Below are 27466 nucleotides of genomic sequence, written 5' to 3' on the forward strand. Positions count from 1 at the left end.
CCCCACCCTTTAAAATCTGTATCAAGAATTAAAAATGAAGTTTGGGGACGAATTTTTGCTTCATTAATTTAGATGAATTATTTTTCCACCAACTTTTCTACTTGTCAAAATAAGTTCGTTTGTTTTAGGTTTTGAGTGGACTAACTTTATGGGAAGAATTAATCCGGGAGTGGTTTAAGACTATGGAAACCCTTACCAGAGTGTTAGCTAGACAGGTATATTATTTTTTTAATGTTTTTTCCATTAAAGTTTATAAAAATAATCGATATATTATTACTGGGATGTTGTACCACATTTTCATTTACTCTGATAAGGAGATGCTCACAGCTGGCTAAAATAAAGATACCCCCCTTCTTTAAACCCAATCCTTACCCTACTACTGGTTGAACAAACTGACCAATAAACGAATTTCATGTTAGCAAGCTAAAATAACGACAATTTTTTCCCCCTGTCGTAATATCCACGTATATTCTACATTCATTAGAGTAGGTGGTATTATCCTTGCCTGCCTAGCCGCAGCGCTCGGCTCCCTAGCCTAAAACCTAACCTAACCTAAAATACTTGTTCGTCGGTAGTCGGGGGGGGGGGGGGGGGGGGGTACAAAATTGAAAAAAATTGAAAAAAAAATTATAATTATAAAGATGTAATTTTGTTAATAATCATTAATGATGTGGATCAATTTATCGGGGATTGCCTTATCCCTTAAAATCCTTGAAGTTTTACCAACAAAATTCCGTTTGTCCCACTGTCTTATTTGAGAGCTTTACTCTCATAAACGTTATCATTGTTATTTTGTGGAAGGGAATTATGTTTTTTGTAAACGCGAAGCTTTTCTATAATTAGTGTTGGATGGCCGGTCTGTATGGACGAAACTCATAGCTATTATCATTAATTCAAGCATGTAGGAATTGTCCTATCTATTTCAAACTTGTTACCTACTGATTATTTTGGTCTAGCTAAAAAGTATAAGGTTTCTACTTTTGTCGTATTTTTTTAGTTTCATACCTATAGTTTTTGATTATAACAAATTCTTTTATTTAGATTGTAAAGAAACAAGACCTCAGATCAGCATTTGAAACATAGGGGGCAGTTGAAGAAGTAAGTTACAGAAAAGTTTCGCAGCTTATATTTATCTTTGTAGATCTGTATAATAATACAAACAATATTTTGGTTTCTTTACAACAAAATGGCTGGGTGTTGCCACCCCCTTAAAAGTCAAGGCTTGCCTTCACCTTTTCATTACTTGAATTTTTTGTTTGAAACTTTCACTACTGCTTTTAGTTAGGTTTAGGGAGATCAAGAAGGGTTTAGAATATTCCACAAGGGTAGGAGGTATTTTTAAGTTATAGGGAATTGTTTTGATTTATTTTTACCTTATTGTTATTAAACAAACTTCAGGTCTTGAAGTTATTTTTACTTCACTTTATTTTTTAAGGAAATGAACGGTACATTATATGCCGGTGAACGGCTGAGAGTGGAAATATCCCGGGGACGAGGCAGGGGACGTGGAGGCGGAGGTGATAGGGGGCGCAGTTCTTACAGAGGTAGAGGCCGGGGTGGGGGCGGGGATAGGTATGAAAGACGCAGCCCCCCACATTACTCTAGGAAAGTTTTTGTTTTAAAAAGTAAAAGTTAGAAAATCTTTAGGTAGGCCTATTTATTAAATGTAACGTTTAAAAGCAATGCATTTTTTGTAATTTCGCCATGGACTGACGTACAGTTTTGTTATAAAGTTGCTGCGCTAATAAAACAGCAGTACCTAAGATAAAAAAATTTAAAATTAATCTTCCAAAATACTTACTAAAAATCATCGAATTTTTTTTTTTCAAAATGAAAACATTTAAAAATAACAGAGGTGGCTCTAGAGGAAGGGGAGGTGATAAGGGTGGCTTTAGAGGCAGAGACCGTGGAGGGGACAGGGGTGGTTTCAGAGGACGTGGTGGCAGAGGGGGTGGTAGATCCCCTCCACCAAGGTAAAATTTTAAATTTTAAGATTAGTTTAGATATTGCTAGCGGCTGCGGCCCTAGCATTTAGGGGCTCTGTATTAAAAAGGATAGATAGGGGACAGAAATATAGTCTAAAACCATTCCGTGTCATATGAGAAGCTTTCCTACCTATAAAGGAGAACTCAATCGGTTTAGTAGTTATCGAAATCTTAAGCTAAAGACAAAGAACCTTTTTACTTTAAACAATTTAGTATATAAACAAAATATATTAGTGTAATTTCCAAATTTGCTAACTTTAAATGCCTACCATCTCTTTTATTGCTTTATTAAAGATTTTCTTATCCCTTTATATCTCTGACATTATACTGTTAGGTATTAGTTTTAGATGGACATTACAAGAATTGATTGATTAAAATAATCCTTAAATAAAAGTAACAGGATGTTTGTTTGTCTTCGTTTGTAGCGAAATATCTAGCGTACGTACACGTCTCTCCTCTACATTGAAGCTTATTGTATGTCTCGGAAAGGTTTTAATTTATACATGGATTTTTTTATAGGCCTAAGAAAAATTACCCCAAAAATTTTATTTTTTAAAAACTTTGAAAAATTAAAATTCAAGGTAGTGGGTCGGCTCTTTCCCAGCCCCCCCCCCTCCCCACACCTTTCACATTGCAAAAAAAATGGGTGTTGTTTTTTGCTTAATGGTGTGATTGATAATTTAAATTGAAACTTGGAAGAATCTACCTATTAAGATTTAAAATAACTCTTATATGCATCATCCTATTATATAAAGCAGTAAGACTTTTTTTCTAAATAACTACTGATCCGATTGGGTTCTCTATTTTAGGTAGGCATCACATAGGTCCTGAGTTGGTTTTATTCTATTTTCTGATCATATTTAAGCCTTAAGATGGATTTTTTTTACTTTTTCTATTGAAACTAAAATAAAAAAATGTTGGGATCTATTTCAACTCACCACTAACTCAAGTGCCCCTAGAGGCCTCTAGGGGCTTAGTTACTATTGACCATACACTGTATTATCTTAGGTTGCGGCGGAAACCGGCTCCGATGCTGTACATCCTGGCTATGGATTTCTCTCCGAGAATGTCGAGTTTGCTAATCTTTGCCAGGTAAATGCAGGGAGGGAGGGGACAATGGGCTGTTAACTACACGTGTCCCCAAACTTTTATAATAACGTATTCTTATTCGTTGGCTTAACAACTTTGGGGATTAAGTGATCCCTGATTGGTTGGTACATTAAGTTGAGTGTCCAAACGTATCAACCACAAAAGGTAATCTATGTAAGGGGTAATTTTGTGTATCATCAATGGGGTTGTACATGTACAGTACATCAATTTGTCGACCATTGTCTTATCCCTTAAGATTCTTGGGTAAATGGATATATTATTACCTGGATGTTACACCAGTTTTTCATGTACTCTAATAAAGCGGTACTCACAGCGGGCTAAAATAAAGATACACCCTTATTCCTCCCTTACAACACCCCCTTACCTCCTTCTGGGTAAACGATCTGACCAATATATGAAGTCCATGTTAGGAACCTAAATTCATGACAACAAATTTCCATGATATGTCATTAATAATATCCACGTGTATTTTATATCCCTGGACAGGTAATATTTTCCATTTGACTGCAGGGAGGGAGTGGATATTAGACTGGAAGTTATACTGGTACCCAAAGTTTTATAAACACGTTAGCTCACAACTTTAAATCTTGATTGGTTCATTCAAACTAGCAGTGTCTGAACTAATCTAAGGTGTTGTTTTGTTCAATATATTTGGGGATTTATATATGTATATTTCGTTCATTATCTTGTCCACGGTCATTAGTGTGAGGAATGGGGTTGACAACACACCCCTTAAAATTAAAATTATGTAGATTCCCCCCCCCCCCCCGTTTTTTAAAAACCTCTAAGATTACATCCCTTCCCGTAAAAACCCTGTGCACGCCACTGTACTGCTTACGTTTTTTTCTGGTTAATTTCAAGAATGTAATATTATATTAATAAGAATGATACCTACCTTTTAATTTAAATTTTTTTTTTTATCAGGAGAAAGGAGTTATATTTGTTGGTCCACCGTCCACTGCCATTAGAGATATGGGTATCAAGTCTACATCTAAGGTAAATGATAGAGTAGCTACTCAGGAACTTATTTTGGTTGATTTCAAGTAGAAAAAAATAACACTCTATACTATACCGGAGTAACAGGATGTCTGTTCATTTGTCCTGTACGATCTCAATCTTCTGGTCTTCCATAATTTTCAGGGAATGTTTATGCTGTTTTTTTGGCGGGGGGGGGGGGGGTATGACACCGCTTCTTGGAAAAATGACCTCGAATATTTTCATTGGTAAAAACCCTCCAACCATCCTCTTTTAAGACGAAACACAAGTAGGCTCTAGGAAAAGCAACTGTGTATTTAAAAGAAGTCTGTCGTTACAATTTTTCTAATATTTAACCTGTTTTTTAGATGATCATGGAAGCCGCTAACGTACCTGTAATCCACGGTTACCACGGAGAGGACCAGAGCCTGGACACCTTGAAGGCGGAGGCAGACAAGATCGGGTTCCCTGTTATGATGCCGAGTAGTATGGACACAGCATGTTCTTGTTAGCCAGGGATGTTGTTACTGCTTATGTTTTCCAGGTAAGCTTTCCCTTTATTTTTTCTCGTTCTGCGTTTTCAAAGATGTTTAGTTAGATAAGTTTGCTGATTTTTTTGCCACGTGTCAAGATGCCTGTAGGAAATGAATGAGGGGGGAGAGGGGGAGTCGAACCTACACACTTTTATTTTTGCTTTCAAAAGAAAAAATTTAGGTGTGAGAGTAAGGGGGGGGGGAAGTTCTGACACATTTGCGTAAACAGCGAGTATAGGCTTTATCTTTGGGACGGACGGACGGACGGACAGACGGACGGACAGACATCGTTCTACTTTGTATTATAGATTAGATATTTAGTAGGGAGGGATGGGACATTGGGCTGTAAATTACACTAGCCCCCAAAGTTTTCAAATAACATTTTCTTATTCTTTGGCCTAACAACCTTGGGTACTTTTATTGATTTTTTATTGGTTGGTTCATTAAGTTGAGTGTCCTAACATTTCAATCACTTATTGTAATCTACAGAAGGGGTAACGATGTGTATCATCATTAGAGATGAACATCAATTTATCAGCCATTGTCTTATCCCTTTATATCCCTGTACTTATCTAATTAACTAATGAGCAATTTTATTCCAGGTTGAATATCAGTGATACCGAGGTCGAATGGGGCCGGTGCCCAGCAAATCCAGGAGGTTGCGCAACAGTTTTCTTCGGCCAGAGCAGTAGAATCAAGAAAAATATGTTTAAGTGTTGTTTCAATCAATAAAGATAAAAATGAAAACAATTTTTTTTTTATTTTTGCGTTTTGTGTACAAGCAATGTTTTTCTATAATTAAGGTCGTTTTTTACCACTTTCTCGTGATTTTTACCACCCGTTTTTACCACAATTATTGGTAAATTTTTACCATATTTACCCTATTTCTGGTAAAATTTTACCAGTTTAGGGCAAAAATATTACCAGGTGTTGAACAGTTTTACCACTTTTTCGGTAAAATCTACCAGAAATTTGCGGTAAATTTTACCAAAAAAGTGGTAAAAATTGGTCAAAATCTGGTATAAATTTGCGTCCTAAAATGGTAATATTTTACCGGAAATCTGGTAAAATTTTACCGATAATTGTGGTAAAAATCGATGGTAAAAAGCGTGAGAAAGTACCACTAAAAGTGTTTTTACCACGGTTACGGTAAAATTTTACCACCTTTTAAATCGTATAGGCTGGTAAAATTTTACCATAAAAGTGGTAAAAACTAGGTTTTTTTATGGTATTATATCGATCCTGGGCGTTCCTGGTAAAAATACCCGACCCCAAAGTTTTTTTTACTTTTTCTTTTTAAAACTAGAATTAAAAGTGTGGGACCAACTTATCCTTACCACCTCCTCCGAATCTTTAAAGCTACTATATTCCTCTAGAAGCGTAACCTCTATAGACTTAACATGTACATACAAATACAGTTTTTCAGGTTTAAAAATCCATGATTTTCATGTTTTTAACACATTGATAGCTAAGTAAAAATATGATAATGTATTTCATCATTAAGAATTCATTAATAAATAATAAGAGTAATGGATCATAAAAAGAATATGGTTTGTCTGGTCTAAATTAATATACTTAGTACATGGTGCTCTAACATTTCCGCATAATTATTAATAATGCAGCCCAAAAATCAGTAGATGCGAAATTGTTTTCACTTTCCGCCAGACACTTCAAATAATAAATATTAATAATAAAAGAAACTAATATCAGATGCTACTACATTGATATTTAATAAATTAATCATCTTAAAACATTTTATGAGTCACATTTGCAATAATATTAAAGCTGGTTTTCCTTATATTGGATTTTAAACAGTTATATTAAACTATTTTTTTTTGTTCAGAAGTGATAGCACAACTTTTGATACATATGTTGCAGATATTTTTTTTATCATTGGCCTATTTTTTTTATCCACTCTAAGTGTGTTCTATATAGCTTTACTTTCCCCACTCATAAAAATACTTCTTTATTATTTAATGTAATTTATAATTCAAGGTACTTGGCCTCCTGTATATACTTTCCCTTTTTAGATATGCTTTGGGGGAGTAGATTTTAATTTCTAAAGAACATATCTACTCTAACGTTATATGCGATGTTCGTTCTATCGGCCGGCAATAACTTTGTGTTTTTAATTGTCATGAAGCTTAGATCTCAAACTATGTAAAAAGGTTCCATGTACTTTAAAACTTACATGAAACCTTTTTTCAAGTCTTCAGTACGTCTTGAATATAATTATACAATAAATATATATAAAAAAAAACTCGGTATTACAGATGAAACGTCAAAATCATACTCTGACTTAACACTTAGATATGTCATAATATCTCTCTGCCCTGTTCTAGTAAAAAGTATGTGGTTACTGTTATAAAATTTATCATGGTTAATCTAAGCAATAAGTCAATAAAATTAATATTAGGTAATGTTAATATAATTATTACATTTGCATAATATTAGGATCTTGGACAAAGAAGCTTCGGACAAAGTAGCTTCAGACAAAGTAGCTTCGGACAAAGTAGCTTCAGGACAAAGTAGCCTCCTAAGGAAAGTAGCCTCCACTGTTAATAAAGGTCAGTTGATGATATTTTTCTTAAATAAATGTTCTGAGGCTAACATAGGTTAGGTTAGGTTAGGTTATAGGCTAGGGGGCCAGGGGGTCGAGCACTGCGGCCATATTGGAGACTAGTTTTCTTAGGAAGCTACTTTTCTTAAGTAAATGTCCTGAAGCTACTTTGTCCTAAAGCTACTTTGTCCTGAAGCTACTTTGTCCGAAGCTACTTTGTCCGAAGCTACTTTGTCTAAGATCCATAATATTATATAAATATTCATGTGGTATTGCAATATTTTAAGTGTTATCTTTGGCCATACAAGTGCCCTATCATAATTTTTAAAGTTTTGTTAAATAAGAGTGGACTATTATGTTAATTTGAAGTTTCCCTAAGGATGCCTGTCGAACACTGAAACCCCTTTTTTTAAGAATGAAATAAAAATAAGGAAAGCTGTTAAATCTTTTTTCCAATAATTAACCCTTCAGAGGCCTTATTCTTGTGGGGCCAACATATAAAAAAAACAGTCAGTCCTAAACTCTTGTATTAAATGCCATAGTCGTCGACATGGATCATTAAAATTGTATGTCAACAGAATGCTTTCAGGTTTAGTAGGGTAAATATTGAGATATAAGTATGATATGTATCAAAATAAATGTCATCGTAAAATAATGATATTAATAAGTTTTGGCACGTATCACCACCAATAGCTAGAAACCAGAATTTTATATAATAATTTGGGGAGATACAGTGAAAAGGCAGTGGAAAATATATCCACCAACATCTGGACGCTGAGGTTTCAATAAATCCCGCCTGTTTTCATACATTTTATTTTCACTCAGAATTCACAAATATATAACCTAACAAGGATGACAACACCCATAAAAGGGAATCTCTGAAATCTAACGGAATAACAAACGAAACAACCAAAGATATCAAAACAAAACTTTCTGCAAAACTGAGTTTAAGGAATACTTCCAATTAACTCATACAAACAATTGTTGTCCAAAAAGTAAAAATTCAGCCAGGTTGTTTTGAATGGACGCACGGAATTTCTGGTAACGATTATATTAGAGTTGCTACGCTTTCTTAATCTTACCTAGCTGTTATAGGAATCACCATAAAAAAATCGATAGGACAATTCTAAACATGCTTTAATTGACGAAAGAGCTAACCGTTAAGTAGTCGTATATACCATAATGATAGAAAGCTTCGCCTTTAAAAAATATGACAATTTTAGTCCATAAAATGTTACTGCGAAATTTTATAAAATAAATCAAGCGACGCAAGAAAATTTTGAATATAAAAAGAAATGTAAAAGGACAGCAAAGCCTCTACAGTAAGGTTGTAAATCAGTCAGTACGTGGATTCGTGAAAATGGGTAGTCAGGCAAGGACTAATTTAAAAGAACCTGGGATTATAGAAAATCAACTTGAATTCCATATTATTTATTAAGTTAAGAACCATGCTACTTATAGAGATGCTTTTGATCTTAAATATTTTTTCCACTTGACCAGGCGGAAGTCTTTCTTATACTGACCTAGTTCTTTTCTTTGTGAAAGAAACATATTATCAAGATATGCTTCACTTTATCATAATTACAAAATAAAGAAGAACCAATAATATTTTACATTTAAATAATGTTTTACAGCTATACAAAAGTCTCTAAGAAACCTTTTGGCGCACAATTGCTCTATAGCTACATGTCCGTATTTCAAAAGTTATAAAACGTCAACTGACTTAATAATTATATACATCAAGTGATTTACTGATAATAATTTATAGCGAAGCCGCACCATTAAAATTCCAGAAATTAATAACGTCCAATTGATAAGATAAAATGTTAAATTTATACATTAAGATAGCTTGTACAATTAGGCACAATTTTAAAAGCTTTCAAACTCCTTGTTTTTTTTTATGTTAAACTACAACAAATGAATTTACAGGTTGCTATTAAAAGCTTCTACTCTACACATATATTTGTTATTATTTCTTTGTCCAATAGCCTGATTTTTACAAATGTTCTTCTTCTTACCAGCTTATACCAACAAAGAAATTAATTTTAAAAAAAAACGAAACCTATACGTATGTCGTTGGGGGGCGACACATCGTAGAATTGACAACCTCTTTTTCTGCCCCCCCCCCCCCAAATAATATTTTAGATTCATTTTGCTTGTTGGGTAAATCTTATACCTGTATTCTTACTACTGTATTTACATTAATGTAAAAAGCAAGTATTAACTTTATGAAAATCTGTATATCTCTGATAATCCCTAGGCTGTATTTCTTTTGTTGTCAACCAAATATAAAGCTTACCTCTTCTTACGGGAGAACAAGAACGAATACGTTCAAAACATGTGAAGATGAAACAGAAATTAATTACAATTGAACAACTATCAATAGAATATTTATTATTAAAATTTACTTTAATAAAATATTTCATGAAACATCAATTGCCTATAGACAATAAGAGAATAGAATTGTTCTTTAAATGGTTACTATTAAAAAAAGGAAAGGTGAAAATGAAAATTGACAACTCCTTGACCGATTTTTGACCGATTTTCTATTTCCTTCCTGTAATTTTGCCGTTTTTAAGCTGCCAGTTGCCGAATTTTAAAACAGCTCTAGACCATCCAATTTTTTATGTAGTCTTTTATTGTGATCAACAGAAAAATATATTAATTGGCGCCGCCAACCGCCGTTTTACCGTCGTAACCGCCGAAAATGGCGGTTTCCGTTATTTGCCGTTTATAAGAAATGGTCAGAAAACGTATTTTTTTGTTTTGATACAAAAAGTTCCAACTAAAATTTGGTTATCCTAGCTTTAAAATTGGCCGCTCTACAGCTGTTTTAATTTTTAGCAGCTGGCCGCTAAAAAGCGGCTAAGGAGCGGTCTGCCCACTATGACTAGAAAAAGTTATTTTCTCCAAAAATGCACATAAACCACCAGAAAATTTTTTTACGTCTCTATCTGTAACAAGATCTGAGATTGATAGGGGGGGGCCGGGGGGGGGGGGGGGGGAGGTCTCAAATCTTTTAAGGTGGGAATTGTAACCCGATCTGTAAGGGTTAAAGAACAGGTTTGACTTATTTCAAATACCTTAAAATAAATGGAACATATACATACTTCGTCTCGCTGTTTACTAAAAACATTAAGGAAACTAAACCTTGTACAACGCTTTTTTGGTGTTTAAAATCAGGTATTTCAGAATTTCAGATTACCCTCAGGCAAAAAAATCATGCAGCTGAAAATGGAAAAGTAATTTTGTATATGAATAATTAATTGTAAGGTAGATCTATATTCGTATTTAAAAATGTATAACTATTGAATACACACCGAAACTAAAAATAAAATGTTTGATTATGTTCATTATAATTTCTCCTAAACTTTTTTTTCCTTTTCGTTTTTCATATTTCCTTAAGACACGTGTTAGACGTTTCATACCCTGAGGTGACAAACATACACTGACAGACAGACAAACGAACAAACACTGTTCACATTTACTTCCTTCTTTCCTGAGGTGACAATCTCAAATGACAGACTCATAGAAAGAAACAGATAAAGTTTTTAAAAAGTAATTACAAAAAAAATAGTAATCCTATCAAGTATTAGAGGCATTTTTCTGAAGCTTCAGACCTCAATAACTAATGATCTGATTAGGTATGACTCACATTGGTTCCTTGATGGTTTTGGGCTTTTCATTTTCAGATTTAAGTCTTGGGATGGTTTTAAGCATTTTTTAGCCCCTTTCTACCCTTTAAAATACAAAGCCCCGAAATGTTAGAAGCGCAGCCGTTTATAATTATTATAACCATAAAGAACGTATTATTTAGGAGATAATCCATCAAATTAGCTGCGACTGCAGATTATAGTTCAAGAGGGTGACTTGCGCAGTACTCATTACTTGGGAAATTAACGAATCCTCTGATTCATCCCTATCTCTGCTGTCTTAAGGCATCATGATTTTCATTCTTTCTAGATAATCAATCAAATTTATATTAAGAAGAAAGAAATTTTACTGTTATACCTTACTACATGTAACACAGATCTGGTTGATATGCATAGTTATACAATCCAAAATTCAAAGTAAAAAAATAGTTCTGCTAGCTCTTGCTATGACTTTAAAAACAATATAACCTGATATTTGGCCAGAACCTATAAAATTACATGCCTGTGCTACAAAAATTATGGGATATAATTAGTGGGTCATTGTGCCATAATTTTACATGGCATCTTGTCCTATTGACATACTGGTATGGATTATTCTAAGTACATCCTAAAGTTATTTTTGTGTTTGAGGCAACTCTAGAACCAGCTAAGATGGTGTTAGATGATCAATCATCAACAGATATCATCACAACCAAAATAATAAGTGTTCACATATTTTATTTTGTAGTGCAACTTTCCTAAATAAAACATTGCTAAATAAGTTAATTCTGGTATTAAAAAATTGACTCATTAAAAATTTTGCACGTGGATTGCTATAACAATGGAACGATTAAAAAGCACAGCAACTATATATATAAGTATTAACAGAAAGTCTGTGTGTCCATTTAAAAGATATTAAGTGTTTTTGATATTTATATTTTCTGAATGTTTTTTATCCTTGTTTTAATTTTGTCCCTCAGTTAAACTGTATTTCTTATAGTATGAACTCAATAAAGAGTTGCAATCAATCGTTTTACAATTTTAAAAATCAGCTAGAAGTCTAAAACTGACCAATTTGGCATTTCCTCTTTTAAAAACCAATTTCGAAGCATCCAAACGGATTTTAATTAGAGGCTCAGTCGCGGCTGACACCCAGCCCCCAAGCCCTGGTTTAAGCCCTGCAGGTTACTTCCAAGTGATGACATTTTAAAGCATAGGGTCATATAGTATATTAAAATATTTTGTTGTGGTGGTTTTCCAGTGTGGAGTGCTATAGTACAGGGTCATTCTAAAGAAATGATTTTAAAAAAACTAAATTATGCATAGAAAATAAAACAATTATGTAAAATATTTGGAAAATCTATTATGAGACATTTATGTTTCAATTATTTAAAATTGATTATTTCAACAAATTATGTCCTAAAAACCGGTTTTTCCAAAAGCATTTTACATAATTGTTTTATTTTCTGTGCATAATTAAGTTTAAAAAAAAATAATTTCTGTTGAATGACCCTGTATATTTACTTTTCTCACAGAGCACACATTTTCTTTATTAAAAAAAACATAGAAAAGTATTTAGTACAAATCCTATGGAATATTGTACTTACTTATCCTCATAAAACAATAGATGTATATTTTTCTTATATTAGTTTTTCTCATTTAGGAAGCTTTGAATTGGCCGATGTTTTTAATTTCCAAATATATTGTATAAAATTTGTATATAGAGTTTTAAAAAATCAATGTATAACAAGTTTGCATTGTATTAGAACGAAATGTATTGTTTTTTTTTAGTTAATGTATTTTCTTACTCGCATTTGCGGCATGAAATTGATAATCAACAAAATGAAAAATCCTTTTGAGGGTTTAATTCCCTTTTACAAGGATTACCCAGGGTAAGGTTATAGAAATAGGACAATTAAAATAGTTTCCCCAAAAATTGTGTTCAGAAGTAGCCCAGCAAGAGCAAACTAATCAAAATAGAATAGATTTGGATAAATATATAATATATGCGAAAATGTAAGAGTTAATTACCAAAAAAGATTGGTTTTTACAGATGATAACGAACTGTTGTACGGCTTTTCGTGAATTTTCAGTAAAAAAAAACAATTGTAATGTAACCTATTGTATAACCTTATATAATTGACACTTTGACATGGGAATATTAACACCTAATGTTCTTTCATCTCGTTTTCCACGACAATGCATCATTTTAGTAGCGCAGCTAATCCATAACTATAGTTTGTCCGTTTGTCACTTATTCAAAAAGTCATTCCCTAAGTGTATAAAAATTTCTTTTTCAAGAAGTACATCTTAAATATTAAAAAGGAAATTTTAATTCTAGTATTTTCAAGTATAGAATATTTATTCTAAATAAATATGGAAAACAATGTTAATAATATTAAAAAAAGAGTTTTAGCAAAGATAAAAAAAATTGTAATACATTATAATAATTATAATACATTCTTCATAAAACTTTTGTAAAATCTTAAGGCTCGTCTACAAAACACGATATCAATCTTCTCAAACCTCACTTTTATAGTCAAGCTAAAATTGGGTTTAAAAGTAAATCATGATGCCTTGCTGCCTTGGAAGATAGTTTTCCTTGCACCAAAGATATATAAATATATTATTCCTATTTTCACTAAACGACCATCGGATTAAAGCATAATAACATTTATATGTTTATGTAGAATTACAAAATATTACGTATCCAGTTATATAAAGTAGTGATTTTTAATTTTTTTTCCGTTAAGATCTCACAAACCACTAAAACAACTCTGTCTCTATCTTTAAGGTGATATATTTAGCAAGAGTATTGCAACAAACCTTTTTCCACACGATTTTGCTATCTTAGAAAAAATATTATTTTGTATATATAATTCCACTTTTAAAGTGAAGCTTATTTTGAAGCAATGGTTTCTAATGTGTAATGAAAATATACTATACACCATCAAATGTTATTCTTTAATCAAACTGCAATTAATATACTTACAAGCTTAGCTACCCACATTAGAAATAGCCTGAGACTAATGCTTTATTTAAAACTAGCGGCTTCGCCCCTAGCCTCTTGGGGCTTTGCCCCAAGAGGTTTGATCAAACCAATTTCCGTATTTTAGATTTTAAATAAAAAAGAAAAAGAAAAAAAAATTGTTGGGGGGGTAATTATTTTTTTTGGGAGGGGGGGGTTAATCGACCCCCCTATTTTATTTTTAGTTTTGAAAATAATTTTTTTTAGGGGGGGTATTTTTCATTTTTTTTTGGGGGGGGGGGTTGGGGGTGTCCAACCCCCCAAGAAAATAGTTATAAACCTTCCCGGGAACTATGAGAAGCTACCCTGTAAAGAAGAACCCGATCGGTTCAGCGGTTAGCGAGATCCTTCGCTACAAACTAACAGACAAACAAACACACAAACAAACAGACAGACATCGTTCTACTATGTATTATATGCTTTATTTAAAATACATACAAAAAAATAGGCACAAAATAGGCATAACTTACAACGCAGGTAGGTAAATAAATTGAATTTTTTGATAACATACTTGTATAGACAGACTTTTAGATTTAATCTTTAAATTAAAACGCGATGCAGTATACAATGTGCATACATTAATGTTGTTAATATGTTTTAAAAAAATGAAAAATTCCCCTCACTCACCGGCGGAACTTTTAAGAATGAACAGATACAAGATCATGCAAAAATTTTGGTTTTTGCTTATTTTTCAGGATTTGTACAATTTGTACGACAGAATGTATTGTATAAAAAAAAAAATTACGAATAATTATGTAAATGTCCTGTAAAATTTCGATAACCGCTGAACTAACTACAAATTTAAGAAAATCAAAATATAGGTCCAAGGTTGGTTTTAGTCTATTTCGAGGGGTGGTAGATTTTTCATTGATAAACCACAGCTGAACAACGAAAATGTTCGAAAGAAAAATATCAAAGATAAAAAACACAAATAAATTAATTGATAAAAATATTACTGTAGTCATCTTGCTAATATTATTTTATTATCATTTATATTGAGTTTTTGAGGGAGGGGTAAGGTTCGCTTGTGACACGCCCCCCTTCATCCAATTATTATCTACATTATCTATCTATCTGCTCATTATATCATTTGAGAAATATATCGATTTAATGACAATTTCTGAAATTTTAATTCAAACTGATGATGAACTTTAAGTGTTTAGGTTGTTATCCTCTCTAAAACTTTACGGGACAAACTTTCCTGTAAATAAGAGCTATGTATGTTCAACTTAAATATTATTGAATAGAAATATATATTAAAATAACTGAAAAAAATATCTAGAATTTTTTTTACGTCGTGATCTTCTGCAGGGAGAGAGGGACCATTTGAGAGGGCTACCAAAACTTTTATAACAACGTTTTCTTATTTGTTGGTACAAAAATTCTGGAAACTTCCATTGAATTTAGTTTTTTTTAGTAGTGTCCACACTTTTCAACCAATAATTTAGAATTGAATTAAAGGTAATTTTGTTTACTATAATTAAGAATGTATTTCAATTTACCGTTCATTGTCTTATCCCTTAAGATCCCTGGATCTTATGTGATGTCTTTTCAACACATTATATTTCCCCATCTTTCCCCTCTTACAACCCTCATCCAAAGTAACGTCTGTCTTTATGTCCTTAATATCCGTTTGTCATGATGGTATTATAGGACTATTCCACTATAAGATATATACAGGGATAAATATTCTTAATTATATAGTTTGTCATAATGGTATTATAGGACTATTCCACTATAAGATATATACAGGGATAAATATTCTTAATTATATAGTTTGTCATAATGGTATTATAGGACTATTCCACTATAAGATATATACAGGGATAAATATTCTTAATTATATAGTTTGTCATAATGGTATTATAGGACTATTCCACTATAAGATATATACAGGGATAAATATTCTTAATTATATAGTTTGTCATGATGGTATTATAGGACTATTCCACTATAAGATATATACAGGGATAAATATTCTTAATTATATAGTTTGTCATAATGGTATTATAGGAATATTCCACTATAAGATATATACAGGGATAAATATTCTTAATTATATAGTTTGTCATGATGGTATTATAGGACTATTCCACTATAAGATATATACAGGGATAAATATTCTTAATTATATAGTTTGTCATAATGGTATTATAGGAATATTCCACTATAAGATATATACAGGGATAAATATTTTTAATTATATACTTTGTCATGATGGTATTATAGGACTATTCCACTATAAGATATATACAGGGATAAATATTCTTAATTATATAGTTTGTCATGATGGTATTATAGGACTATTCCACTATAAGATATATACAGGGATAAATATTCTTAATTATATAGTTTGTCATAATGGTATTATAGGACTATTCCACTATAAGATATATACAGGAATAAATATTCTTAATTATATAGTTTGTCATGATGGTATTATAGGACTATTCCACTATAAGATATATACAGGGATAAATATTCTTAATTATATAGTTTGTCATAATGGTATTATAGGAATATTCCACTATAAGATATATACAGGGATAAATATTCTTAATTATATACTTTGTCATGATGGTATTATAGGACTATTCCACTATAAGATATATACAGGGATAAATATTCTTAATTATATAGTTTGTCATGATGGCATTATAGGACTATTCCACTATAAGATATATACAGGGATAAATATTCTTAATTATATAGTTTGTCATAATGGTATTATAGGACTATTCCACTATAAGATATATACAGGGATAAATATTCTTAATTATATAGTTTGTCATGATGGTATTATAGGACTATTCCACTATAAGATATATACAGGGATAAATATTCTTAATTATATAGTTTGTCATGATGGTATTATAGGACTATTCCACTATAAGATACATACAGGGATAAATATTCTTAATGATGTAGTTTGTTTATGATGGTATTATAGGACTATTCCACTATAAGATATATACAGGGATAAATATTCTTAATTATATAGTTTGTCATGATGGTATTATAGGACTATTCCACTATAAGATATATACAGGGATAAATATTCTTAATTATATACTTTGTCATGATGGTATTATAGGACTATTCCACTATAAGATATATACAGGGATAAATATTCTTAATAATATAGTTTGTCATGATGGTATTATATGAATATTCCACTATAAGATATATACAGGGATAAATATTCTTAATAATACAGTTTGATATGATGGTATTATATGAATATTTCAGTATAAGATATATACAGGGATAAATATTCCTAATGGTATAGTTTGTCATGCACAGTTAGGTTTTTATGACATGTTTAGTGTATAGGATTTCTATAACTTTTGTCCATAATAGGTACAAATTACAAATTAACTTTTAGTCAGTATTTTTTTAGCTCATTCATGAGTTCTCATATCTTTAGAATTTAAACTTAAAAAAACTATTTGTGGCATCTTTATACCTAGGTCGCATATACTTTCCATCCTTATATAAATTTCCGCTTCTCTAGATAATGTGAGAATAATATTCCCTATCCTTTATTTTGATGGGCATTATGGGGGTATTCCACTATAACGCTCACCCCTGCCAACTATATGCTCCCTTATTTCCCCTCACTCCAATTTTCCCTTGGAATAGTATTTCGTCCAACCTAAATAATAACATCAACATATAGCAAATAAAATATATTTGCCGTCTTTGATACAATTTTGAAATTTGTTACTTTTAACAGCACTAGCCCCTAAAGGCCTCTAGGGGCACTATTTTATTGTACTACCCTGTAAATTAGAACCCTTTTGGTCTCGCAGTTAGCGAGATCCATCTGTACAAACAAACAAATAATAGTGACCAGAAGTTGGAGAAATAAAAATGTAACTTTGTTGAAATACAGAAACACCTTTTGTAATAGTGACAGTGTCACTGTGACGCGACGCAATGCAAATATATATCGTAATCCAAATAAGACGGGTTTAATGGTCACTATGTGACAGTAGTGTCACAGCATTTTTCCACTGAGATAAGACTGTAATCATAATGTTAAATGAAATTTTAACAAAATCCAGGAACTTTTAAAAGTAATCCTGGTGAGTGAATAAGTATCTATACATATTAATACGAAAGATGGGTTTTAAAAAAATTTACATTAAAAAAATGTTGTAGTAGCGAGGCTATTCTTTCAGTAAGTGTTTGTATGTCCATTCTACACATTTCTTTCATCCTTGTTTTCTCTCTCTCCGTTTTATTTTCTGTTCTTTCATTTTCCCAGTTTTTATCTCCTCTTTTCTTCACTTTCTCTTTTTCTTATATTTTATCTAACAAACAAAAATTAATTTTGTCTCATTTTAAATTGAATTGTCTCTTAATAAAATAAAGATGACAAACTTTTAAAAATAAATTTAAGTCTAGACTAGCCATCACTAAAATTGAATAAAGCCCCGTAGTCATCTCAAAATCATTTGCTCAAAAATTTATTTTACATTAATCATTCTCCTAATCATTACAAATAATCAATATTGTGCTCATCTTGCTAATGAGATTTTCATATCAAAATTTTGTAAAATAAAAGAGCTTCGCTTTTCAGGGGAATTATTCGGCCTTTTCCCTCAAAGTGCCTTGTTGATTTTAAGAACCCTGCTTACTTTGTTCTAAAATTAATTGAAAATAAAGGGGGGTTGGGGAAGGGTAGGATTATAGTTTTTTTCCTTTGTTTAATCAACCCAAAAGAGTTATGCTTTTTAAGAAGTACAAATAAGATTATATTAGTCTATTTAAAGTGGTATAATATCGACTAAAGATTTGTTTATAGAGAATGATTTCGTTGCATAAAGTTTATAGATTAATATTTCAATGGTTATTAAATTATTTCAATAGTTAATTAAAAACATATACCCCTATGCACCTATCACAGTTTTCAGTCTTGTTCAGATGCATAAAGTACCTCCTGGGGTAAATCCAAACATATGGACAGACTTGTATTATAGTGTAGATCCGCGGGTTAATCTAAATATGCTAATGTATATTTACTTTTAATTAATGCTTTGTTATCAGATGGATCTTTATTAGAGTTGACTTATATTTTCCCCTTTTTGCACTTAAAAGAGATTTTGGTAGAGTAAGAATTTATAGTAGCAAAGGTACTCAATAACTCACTTTATCCGTCTTTCCGTATAACCTTGCGTACATCCGTCTGTCCGTCTAAGTGGATTAGTATTAATTCCTATGACCTTTTCGCATCAAGTCTATATATTGTATATTGTTTAGTCCGTCAGTCTTCTATGAGAGTCAGTTCATTTCTTTCAGAGAAAGCGTATTTTTTTACGACCTCCTTAATCCAAAATCGATTGGAGTGTATGTATCCACCCCACTAGGTGTCGATTCACTCACTCAAAAGCAATAAAGTATCCCTGAATTGAAATTTTTTTCTCACACCCCCTTGACTGTATTATAGGGGTGTAGACCATTGTCAACGGAAGTATAGAGGGGTGGACACCTTGAGGGGTTATCTACCTCCCTTAATTTTGCTAGAGGGAGGATAGTCCCCATACAACCCACTTCTGCACGCCTATTTTGACATATGATAATTTTTAAAAATCCGTGAGTCAAAACAATAGATCTATATTATAGTCTGCTAGCAAATTGTTTTCTGCTACTTGGCTGTGCTAGTATTCCCGACACTATTTGTTGATTTTAAAAGACCCAATTGAGAGTCGGCACAAAATCCTTGGGTTAGGGACATACATTACATACAGTTATTTATTTCCTTCTCTTACTACTGTTTTATTCTAATGTCAAAACCATAATAACTAACAGTAAAGGAGCTGGGATTAACCTGGTAAAAAATAGCTTTGCACGCCCCTAAACAAATTTAGATAATCATCTTTATGTCACTAAAACCCGCTTAACACAGGATAAAATATGAAATATCGGCCTTTTTACTTTAGCCAAAGTGAGATAACTTTACTATCCATTATTGAGATCTTATGTGACACACACACTGTTTTTTTTATAATTATCTTTATTTGACAAAGCACACTAAATCAGTATTATATATAGGATGAAAATATTAAAATGTAGCAAATCTCAGAAACACCAAGAACAATAAAAAATATATGAAATTAGATGGAACTTTAGAGAAATTGGTGATTTTCAATAAATTGTAGAAGTCTATCTTAATACGCAGCCTCAACGGACGACAAGGGGAGTAATATTTATATATCCTAAACCTAAATTTGATAAAAGATGTTTAATTAACAGTATTAGTATTATGAACGCAAGGACGGACAAATTGAGTGTAAAAATTTATTGGTCAAGGGAATCATTAGGGGCCAAAAGTTGTAGTATTTCGTCGTTTATAGAAGAAGCATTTTGAATTATAAATATAGAGTAGCTTAGCTTTAAAACAAACGGCAAGGGAGTATTTATATTTTATGAAAACTGAAAAATAGGATAATCAAAAGTATTTGAATGTTTGACACGTGACCAGTCAGTGGAACAAATATTCAGAACAAAAATGAAGTAAAAATTGTAGAACCATATAGTTTAAAAGCAATGCCTTTTTACATTTAAGGTCCGTCCGATCCACTGTCGTAGTAACGAATAGTTCCTAACGGTAATTAAGGGATACTTGTTGAATTGTCCTACCTATTTCAAACTAAAACAATTTTAATAACAAAAAGTCCGCGAGTTTATCTTATCATAATTTTTAAGAATCAATACACAATAATATAATCAACTAATTCATTTAGTTTTTGCAATACGGGTTCCTAAGACCATTAGGTGTAATGTTGTTAGCAAAGCATCTCTATATCTAATTTTAGAATTTTATGTAAGTCCATATTAAGCATCGTATATTTAAATAAGTGTTTTGAATAGATCTATAAGAATAATGTTCAAATGATGTTAATTATCAAATGTATTTTTAATCTTTACTTAATTAATGTTCGTTTGTCTGTCTGCCTAATTTGCAGAATTTCGTTTTCATTGATGTTGTTATTCCAAATGATTATCCCTGCTCTTACACGTGGCTATTTTATCAGATTTCATATTTAATTGACACTTTGTACAATATTTAGGATATTTATGATAAACCCATGGAGGATTTCACAGGGAGTGGGTATTCCAACCAAAGATAAAAAGTTTAACATTTCGTCTTTAAGTGGAAGAGCATGTGAAAATTGATATCATTGCTTGAAATAGTAATTCAAATTGGATACTGAGCTGGGTCTTTAAATCATTTTAGTGGTGAGCCAGATCGGGGTAAGCCGAATTTCAGCAAATCACAGCTCGGCATGCTGTGCTCTCATTGGTGGAAAGTTGGCTCACCCCGATCTGGCTCACCACTAAAATGATTTAAAGATCCAGCTCTGGAGATATTTTGCAGTAAAATTGGTTCAAACTTTGACTCTCAGGTTTGAGAGCTAACAAGGGGAGGTGGATTATATGATTATTGTCCATCTCCTAATTCCCATTTTCCTATTCCTTGAATTAAACACAAATTGTAATATTTATGACAAAGTTCGCTAGATTTTAAACCAAAGTTGATGTTTGTTTATAACCCCTTTGCTTTTAAACCAGTAGGTTGGTAGTTGGTAACCACCAAATTCTCTCATGAAATTAATTATCTTAACTGATCAAGACAAAATTTTGTTGGTAAAAACTAAAAAGAGAAATTTAGGCGACTAATTGAAAAAAAAATATGTTTATGTATTGAAGGACCAGTTCGAAAAGTATTTTTTTTAAGTTACAAAAATAGCAAACGCCTTCTTAAAGTCTGACAAACTTAAAGTGATAAAAATCACGAAACTTCTTACTTTATTTTAGTTCAAATATTCTTCATTTTTAGATTTGAGGATAGCCTATCCTCCATGTAGGGAGGAGGGTGTGCGATGGTAATAAACTTTCAAAAAAATATTAGAATTTATTTCCACACTATCCCCCAAAAAAATTTGTTCATATGAGACCAGTGGCATGCAAAGCACTTTGTCTAGGGGTATATGTGTAGTTTTGAACCATTTTGATTTAAGGAGTTTCTGTGGTATTTTGATTTACAAAAATCAGAGTGGCACTTTGTTTTCTTGATTTCATTAAAGTATCACTAAGTATTAAACCATATAGGGGACGACCAACAATAATTATAGAAAAACATCGCTTTTAAAAATAGTAAACACAATATGTACTATATATGATTATTATATAATCAATGTTAAATCTCATTATAACAAGGATGCGAATCCATAAATGCGAATCTTTAAAATCAGAAAGAACGACAAACTAACAATAACTCTTGTGTCAGAACAAAATAAGCAATTCATTAATTTGCAAGTCTACACTATATTTTACATAAAATTTGTTGCAAAATTGCCTAAATACATAATACAGTAAAGGACATATTTTTATTTAATTTTAGTGCTTCGTTTATAACATTGTACTTTGTCTTTCAAGGAGTCATTATTTAAAAAATCAGATGAATAATATGATTACATCAAATAGATACTTTGTTATCAAAAAAGATATAAATCAAAATGCAGATATGTAAGTAGAGACATTATGAAAATGATTATAGAGTTGCTACTCTATCTAAATCGTACTTAACTACTACATGAATTACCATGAAAAGTTTTCAATCGATAGGAAAATTCTAGCATGCCCAAATTTTGCCAAAGATCTATCCGTTTCAGACGGATGGACCGACTCTAACTATAGAAAAGATTCGCATTTATAAAGATTATGGGTGTGTAAAAAGGATCTCATAATTGAATGTTGGAAAGATAAATATCTGATTTTTAAATACATTTATATAAGTGTGTACGTCAGTCTATAACATGTAGAACGTATGTGAAAATTTTCCTATCGATTTAAAACTTGGCATAATGATTTCTGTAACAGTAAGTTACAATTTAAAAATAGTAGCAAATCCATATTGATTAAAAGAAAGATGTATGTCCATTGTATGGACGTTATAAACAATAAACATAAACTTGTTTCAAGCTATTATTAGCTTTTTCCTTTTTTTTGCTTTTTTACATATTACAAACAAATTGCAGTTATTATAACTAAATCTTAAAACTTCCAAAGTTCCGACCTTATTGAAAGTTTACCTTGTGTATAACTAATATATTTGAACAAACATTTTACCAAAATCCTCTTCATACATAAATTAGCGTCACTACAAACTTGCAAAATAATATTTCACTTAATAAAGCATTTCTACAATTTTCAATTTTAGAAAGACAATATATTTTTTGGGGGAGAGGGAGGTTCATTTTTTAGGGGCGATTTCTCTTTGAAGGTGCCCTCCCCAAAAATAGTTAAAACTTTCCTTGGAAATATAAGTAGCTCCAGTGCAATATACAGGAGACCCATATCAGATTAGTAGTTAGCGAGATCTTTCGCTACTGACCAAAAAATCTTACTATTTTGTATTATAGGATTATTGAGACTGTGGACATATTAGAATATTCCTTTTATATTAAAGTTTTGATTTGTAAATGTTATGATAAGGTGGGATATTTTTTTTACGAAACTTGATTTTTTCCAACGCAATTGGTCGATTAATGTTTTCATTTGTATCTAAATACAATAAAAAAAACTTACTTTTGTTAAATTTTATCTCACCTTTTATGCTGATTTTTGCTGGTCTATAAAAACGTTTATAACTTTAGTTATTTACTCCTCCCTCCTAAATCCCTCCATTTTTGATCTATCTGCCTTTTTTGTTGGTCGAGAAGATTACTCTGCCAGTTTTTATTAAGTTCGTAGCTTCTCAATAACTAGAAAATATTTGTATAAAGAAAATATTAATCTTCTTTTTTGCAAGGTTCGTAGATAAACTTTAACTAAGGTAATACTGTGAGTATGTCCATCTTTCCTTTAGTTGATCGAGAAGATTAATCTACCTATACCAGCAAAGCCACAGCTACATTCTTTCGCGAAGCTTCGACAAAGTTGCAGTCATCTCCGCAGCAAACGCCCAGCTTTGAGATAGAATCATAATCCGGCAACCACCTGAGCAAACCGAGCCTAAGCTATCCATAGCTGCAGCCGCGCGGCTGAAGGCACGTCTGCTGAACACCGATAAAAACATTTCGACATTTTCAACGTTTTAGCTATTAATATCAATATTAGTAAAAAAGATATATTATTATCTTACCAATTTAAGTTTAAAAAATCCACAGCTGCGCTCATGAAGTTTTTATCATCTTTGTTTTACTGTTTTGATGTATTATTATGAAAGGGGAATATTTAATCATTTTTTAGAGGGTGTTCTGATTTGTTGCGGTGGGAGTAAGCATTTTTTAAGTAGCCCAGCTACCACATAATTATGATATGTTAATACGTCCGTCTGTCTATCTGAACGTTCGAGAATATTAACATTATAATTACCCTGACATTCTAAATATAAAAACATAAATAATGAATTATGTTAAGAAAATATCATAAATAGAATATTTGGGTATAGTCCTTTCCATGACATCGCTCCATATGGGGCGATGATTTTCTATAGCTCCTTCAAGGAGCTATAGCATAGCCTCTTATCATATGGAGCGATGTGATAGCCCCTTTTAAGGAGCGTTCATATCGCCCCTTATGATAAGAGGCTATGCTATAGCTCCTTCATGGCCTCTTAATAGCTCCTTTAAAGGGGCGTTCATATCGCCTCTTATGATAAGAGGCTATGCTATAGCCCCATGATGGCTCCTTTATAGCCTCTCCATCGCCCCTCCGTAGTCCCTTACCTTAATTTATATAACAACCCACTTGATGGCCCCTACATCGCTCCTCCATCGCCCCTTCTCCAAATTTATATTACATTGTACTTTGATGGCCCCTACATCGCTCCTACATCGCCCCTTCATCGCTCCTACATCGCTCCTTCATCGCTCCTTCTCCAAATTTATATTAAATTGTACTGTGATGGCCCCTACATCGCTCCTACATCGCTCCTTCTCCAAATTTATATTAAATTGTACTGTGATGGCCCCTACATCGCTCCTACATCGCTCCTACATCGCCCCTTCATCGCTCCTTCTCCAAATTTATATTACATTGCAACTTGATGGCCCCTACATCGCTGCTACATCGCTCCTTCATCGCTCCTACATCGCCCCTCCATCGCTCCTACATCGCTCCTTCTCCAAATTTATATTAAATTGTACTATGATGGCCCCTACATCGCTCCTACATCGCTCCTTCATCGCTCCTACATCGCCCCTTCATCGCTCCTTCTCCAAATTTATATTACATTGTACTTTGATGGCCCCTACATCGCCCCTCCATTGCCCCTCCATCGCTCCTACATCGCCCCTCCATTGCTCCTTCATCGCTCCTTCTCCAAATTTATATTACATTGTACTTTGATGGCTCCTACATCGCCCCTCCATCGCTCCTACATCGCTCCTTCTCCAAATTTATATTAAATTGTACTGTGATGGCCCCTACATCGCTCCTACATCACTCCTACATCGCTCCTACATCGCTCCTTCATCGCTCCTACATCGCCCCTTCATCGCTCCTTCTCCAAATTTATATTACATTGTACTTTGATGGCCCCTACATCGCCCCTCCATCGCTCCTACATCGCTCCTTCATCGCTCCTTCTCCAAATTTATATTAAATTGTACTGTGATGGCCCCTACATCGCTCCTACATCGCTCCTTCATTGCTCCTACATCGCCCCTTCATCGCTCCTTCTCCAAATTTATATTACATTGCAACTTGATGGCCCCTACATCGCTCCTACATAGCTCCTCCATCGCTCCTCCATCGCTCCTTCATCGCTCCTACATCGCCCCTTCATCACTCCTTCTCCAAATTTATATTACATTGCAACTTGATGGCCCCTACATCGCTCCTCCATCGCCCCTTAATAGCCCCTTACCTTAATTTATATAACAAAGCTCCTATATGGCCTCTCTATCGCCCCTTAATAGCCACTTAATTTAATTATATAACATTGCCCCTACATAGCCTCTCCATCGCCCCTTAATAGCCCCTTACCTAAATTTATATAACATAGCCCCTACATAGCCTCTCCATCGCCCCTTAATAGCCCCTTACCTTAATTTATATAACATAGCCTCTACATAGCCTCTCCATCGCACCTTAATAGCCCCTTACCTTAATTTATATAACATAGCCCTACATAGCCTCTCCATCGCCCCTTAATAGCCCCTTACCTTAATGTATATAGCATAGCCCCTACATAGCCTCTCCATCGCCCCTTAATAGCCTCTTACCTTAATTTATATAATCCTTACCTTAATATATATAACATAGCCCCTACATAGCCTCTCCATCGCCCCTAAATAGCCCCTTACCCTAATTTATATAACATAGCCCCTACATAGCCTCTCCATCGCCCCTTAATAGCCCCTTACCTTAATTTATATAACATAGCCTCTACATAGCCTCTCCATCGCCCCTTAATAGCCCCTTACCTTAATTTATATAACATAGCCCTACATAGCCTCTCCATCGCCCCTTAATAGCCCCTTACCTTAATTTATATAGCATAGCCCCTACATAGCCTCTCCATCGCCCCTTAATAGCCTCTTACCTTAATTTATATAATCCTTACCTTAATATATATAACATAGCCCCTACATAGCCTCTCCATCGCCCCTGAATAGCCCCTTACCCTAATTTATATAACATAGCCCCTACATAGCCTCTCCATCGCCCCTTAATAGCTCCTTACCTTAATTTATATAACATAGCCCCTACATAGCCTCTCCATCGCCCCTTAATAGCCCCTTACCTTAATTTATATAACATAGCCTCTACATAGCCTCTCCATCGCCCCTTAATAGCCCCTTACCTTAATTTATATAACATAGCCCTACATAGCCTCTCCATCGCCCCTTAATAGCCCCTTACCTTAATTTATATAGCATAGCCCCTACATAGCCTCTCCATCGCCCCTTAATAGCCTCTTACCTTAATTTATATAATCCTTACCTTAATATATATAACATAGCCCCTACATAGCCTCTCCATCGCCCCTAAATAGCCCCTTACCCTAATTTATATAACATAGCCCCTACATAGCCTCTCCATCGCCCCTTAATAGCTCCTTACCTTAATTTATATAACATAGCCCCTACATAGCCTCTCCATCGCCCCTTAATAGCCCCTTACCTTAATTTATATAACATAGCCCTACATAGCCTCTCCATCGCCCCTTAATAGCTCCTTACCTTAATTTATATAACATAGCCCCTACATAGCCTCTCCATCGCCCCTTAATAGCCTCTTACCTTAATTTATATAATCCTTACCTTAATATATATAACATAGCCCCTACATAGCCTCTCCATCGCCCCTAAATAGCCCCTTACCCTAATTTATATAACATAGCCCCTACATAGCCTCTCCATCGCCCCTTAATAGCCCCTTACCTTAATTTATATAACATAGCCTCTACATAGCCTCTCCATCGCACCTTAATAGCCCCTTACCTTAATTTATATAACATAGCCCTACATAGCCTCTCCATCGCCCCTTAATAGCCCCTTACCTTAATTTATATAGCATAGCCCCTACATAGCCTCTCCATCGCCCCTTAATAGCCTCTTACCTTAATTTATATAATCCTTACCTTAATATATATAACATAGCCCCTACATAGCCTCTCCATCGCC

The 27466-nt window shown here is 33.0% G+C and overlaps 2 protein-coding genes across 2 annotated transcripts in view; one reads left to right on the forward strand and one right to left on the reverse strand.

The window, feature by feature from the left end:
• Positions 1 to 27466, reverse strand: part of dock (SH2/SH3 adaptor protein dock) — a 592107-nt gene that overhangs the window by 152929 nt on the left and 411712 nt on the right. The gene's annotated exons all lie outside the window — the stretch shown is intronic.
• On the forward strand, positions 132 to 5350 carry LOC145310966 (uncharacterized). Its single transcript, XM_080150500.1, has 8 exons — positions 132 to 215; positions 1042 to 1098; positions 1436 to 1603; positions 1852 to 1973; positions 2994 to 3077; positions 4020 to 4091; positions 4439 to 4614; positions 5206 to 5350. The coding sequence occupies exons 3-7, from the start codon at positions 1439 to 1441 to the stop codon at positions 4440 to 4442; spliced, it is 447 nt and encodes a 148-aa protein (XP_080006626.1). The 5' UTR covers positions 132 to 215; positions 1042 to 1098; positions 1436 to 1438; the 3' UTR covers positions 4443 to 4614; positions 5206 to 5350.

Source organism: Acartia tonsa, chromosome 2 (genome assembly GCF_053477335.1).
Source record: "Acartia tonsa isolate MP-2025a chromosome 2, ASM5347733v1, whole genome shotgun sequence".
In the NCBI taxonomy this organism is placed as follows: domain Eukaryota; kingdom Metazoa; phylum Arthropoda; class Copepoda; order Calanoida; family Acartiidae; genus Acartia; species Acartia tonsa.

What these genes read in the sequence shown, in the direction of transcription:
- LOC145310966 (XM_080150500.1), top strand. Translation starts at nt 1,439, where the DNA reads ATGAACGGTACATTATATGCCGGTGAACGGCTGAGAGTGGAAATATCC. An exon ending in GCAGCCCCCCACATTACTCT is followed by an intron (nt 1,604 to 1,851) that starts AGGAAAGTTTTT and finishes TTTAAAAATAAC; the next exon opens with AGAGGTGGCTCTAGAGGAAG. An exon ending in AGTTTGCTAATCTTTGCCAG is followed by an intron (nt 3,078 to 4,019) that starts GTAAATGCAGGG and finishes TTTTTTTATCAG; the next exon opens with GAGAAAGGAGTTATATTTGT.